The 2,500-nt window shown below is 30.8% G+C and overlaps 1 protein-coding gene across 1 annotated transcript in view; it reads right to left on the reverse strand.

The window, feature by feature from the left end:
* Tfb4 (transcription factor B4) overlaps nt 1-2,500 on the reverse strand; it is a 4,047-nt gene that overhangs the window by 569 nt on the left and 978 nt on the right. Inside the window, exons 2-4 of the mRNA XM_043029051.2 lie at nt 1,211-1,427; nt 841-1,063; nt 406-560 (exon numbers count right to left, since the gene is read on the reverse strand). Coding sequence (XP_042884985.1) covers nt 406-560; nt 841-1,063; nt 1,211-1,417 — 585 coding nt within the window. The 5' untranslated portion in view covers nt 1,418-1,427. The remainder of the gene's footprint in view (nt 1-405; nt 561-840; nt 1,064-1,210; nt 1,428-2,500) is intronic.

The following is a 2,500-nucleotide window of genomic DNA, read 5'->3' on the forward strand; positions in this document are numbered from 1 at the left end:
TGAGATTCTTCTATACATCAAATTAAGTATATATATAAATATATATATATATATATATATATATATAAATATATAAATATATATATATATATATATATATTATATATATATATATTATATATTATATATATATATTATATATATATATATAATATATATATATATATATATATATATTATATATATATATATATATATATATATATATATATATATATATATATATATATAATATATATATATATATATATATATATATATATATATATTATATATATATATACATATATATATATATATATATATATATATATATATATTATATATAAACAATTCAAATTCAGTTAGAAATATATCTACACAAATACACCTAAAATAAAGTTAAGAATATATAATAAATCTTACATCTTGGATTGAGTGGTAATACCCTCCACTGATGTCTGCTCCTTGCTGTAACAACCCACAGTCTCCACCAATAACACAAACATCTATTGCAGTGTTTATCTTCTGAGCTGTCAAATAGGTGTTAATGTAGTTCAGATACTGGCTCCCAGTGTCCGCTGTAAATAGAAAATGAAAAAAATGGAAAGAATGTATAACACTTTATCAACTCTGAATTTAATAATAATAATTTCTGTTATAATACAAAAACTTGTAGTATAGAAGCAAAAGAGTATGAAGAATATGAAAAAAATATACAGTATATTATCAAGCATTATAAAGTTATTAAACCATTTATATAAATTACAGGGCAAAAGATAAAAACGCTCAGGAAACTCTGTCTAATGAAGCATTAGACTAGTGAAGGGTTGCTATAACTCAATGGAACATCAAACTCACATGAAATTTTAATAACTAATATTCTTGCATGGATTTTGTTGACTATTTGATCCTCTCTCTCATGACGTTTAATGTACAGCAATCCTCGCCCGATGGCACCAGATATGAGGGATTCTGTCTGTTCCACCTTGGCATCATGATACATCATAATCCTCAGCTCTTCCATAATGCTCTCGTCAACGTGGCTGAGAAGTTCCAGCCGACCATCCTTCTGTCTGTCTGCCTATGGTAATCAACTTTCATTTAACTTCTTTTTAAAAGAATATTTTATGTCAAATTTGTTCATAACTAACTTTTTTTCAACATGAACATCCAAAGGCAAAGAATTTTAACCTAATCAATATTTAGGTAGCTTAACTATATTACCAACCTTCTCTCCATTTTTTTGTGGATACAGAAAACGAGTTTCAAGGTGATTCGCAGCAATGACGGCAAGTCTGTTTTTTACACTAGTGGCTAGGTGGAAATTAGCAAAGGAAATACAAGAGCTGAGGTAACTCTGAACCATGCCCTCATGGAGAGCCAACTGTGGATGTACATCTACAACCATCACCAACAAACACCCTTCTCCTGCCATGATGCCAGTGCTGAAACCAGAAGTATGAAATTAGATAAATATATGACGATCCATTTGTTTGAAGATGATAATGTGCAGATGATAAAGTCCTTTATCAAACTATCATTTACACATGATGCTTTGTAAATACTACATTCAATTTTATCAAGAGAACTGAACATAACTGAATACAACTATCATCATAGTGTAAAAAAAGGAGAACAGAAGAGATTACATACACATATATTTATAAATTGTGAAAGCATAACATCTCTTCTCTGTTTTATATAATAAATATATACACACCCACCTTTTTAGACCTTTTACAACCAATAACTTTCTAAGCAATTTCCATGTGGTTTACCAAAGAGCCAAAGCCCTTTCATCAGATGAGGACTGTGCAATGATAAAAGCAATGGTAATAGCCATAAAGACCACACATTCAGACAACATTATTTGGCATAAAAAATAATCTGCAGAAGGCAGAGGTATGGCCACATGTGTCTACTGAAGTCCTTGAATACATGTACACTCAGGAAAACTGAGTTGTAGACCTGCATGAAGTAAAGAACCAATCTAAGCTTGGTAAGTTTCTAAAGCAGGTCAATATCATAAAACCCTATAAAAGAGATATCGATGGAAGCTTTGTGAGGTCTATCATTGATTCACACACACAGCCACAGAACATCACTCATGTCTAGAGATGTCTATCATGCAGATCAAACTCCTGTAAGACTAGTGTGCAGTTATTGTTATGAGAGATATTAGTTGTCCTGAAGTGACATGTCATTTAAATCGTGGAAAGTAGCACAGGGTGCTTTGAAAAAGAGAGAGAGTCCAGGGGAGTCCAAGCCCCCCTTGGCTAGGACTAACCTAACCTAACTAGGTAAGGTTAGGTTGTTGTTGGGTTAGGATTCTGTAGAACAAAAAGTCCCTAAAAACAGTGCATATAAAATTCCTGCCAAATTTCATTGTCCATATAGTGGCTTGTGGGTGGGTTTACTGTAAACTAACATCATTTGAATATATATCTTACAGTAGGCAGAATTAGCTCCATTTTTGTTAGTAGCTATAGAATAGGTAACAATTTTGATTGAGTTTTTA

The sequence above is a fragment of the Penaeus japonicus genome, unplaced genomic scaffold, assembly GCF_977035675.1.
Source record: "Penaeus japonicus unplaced genomic scaffold, GWHDUDI00000001_assembly GWHDUDI00000033, whole genome shotgun sequence".
Lineage (NCBI taxonomy): Eukaryota > Metazoa > Arthropoda > Malacostraca > Decapoda > Penaeidae > Penaeus > Penaeus japonicus.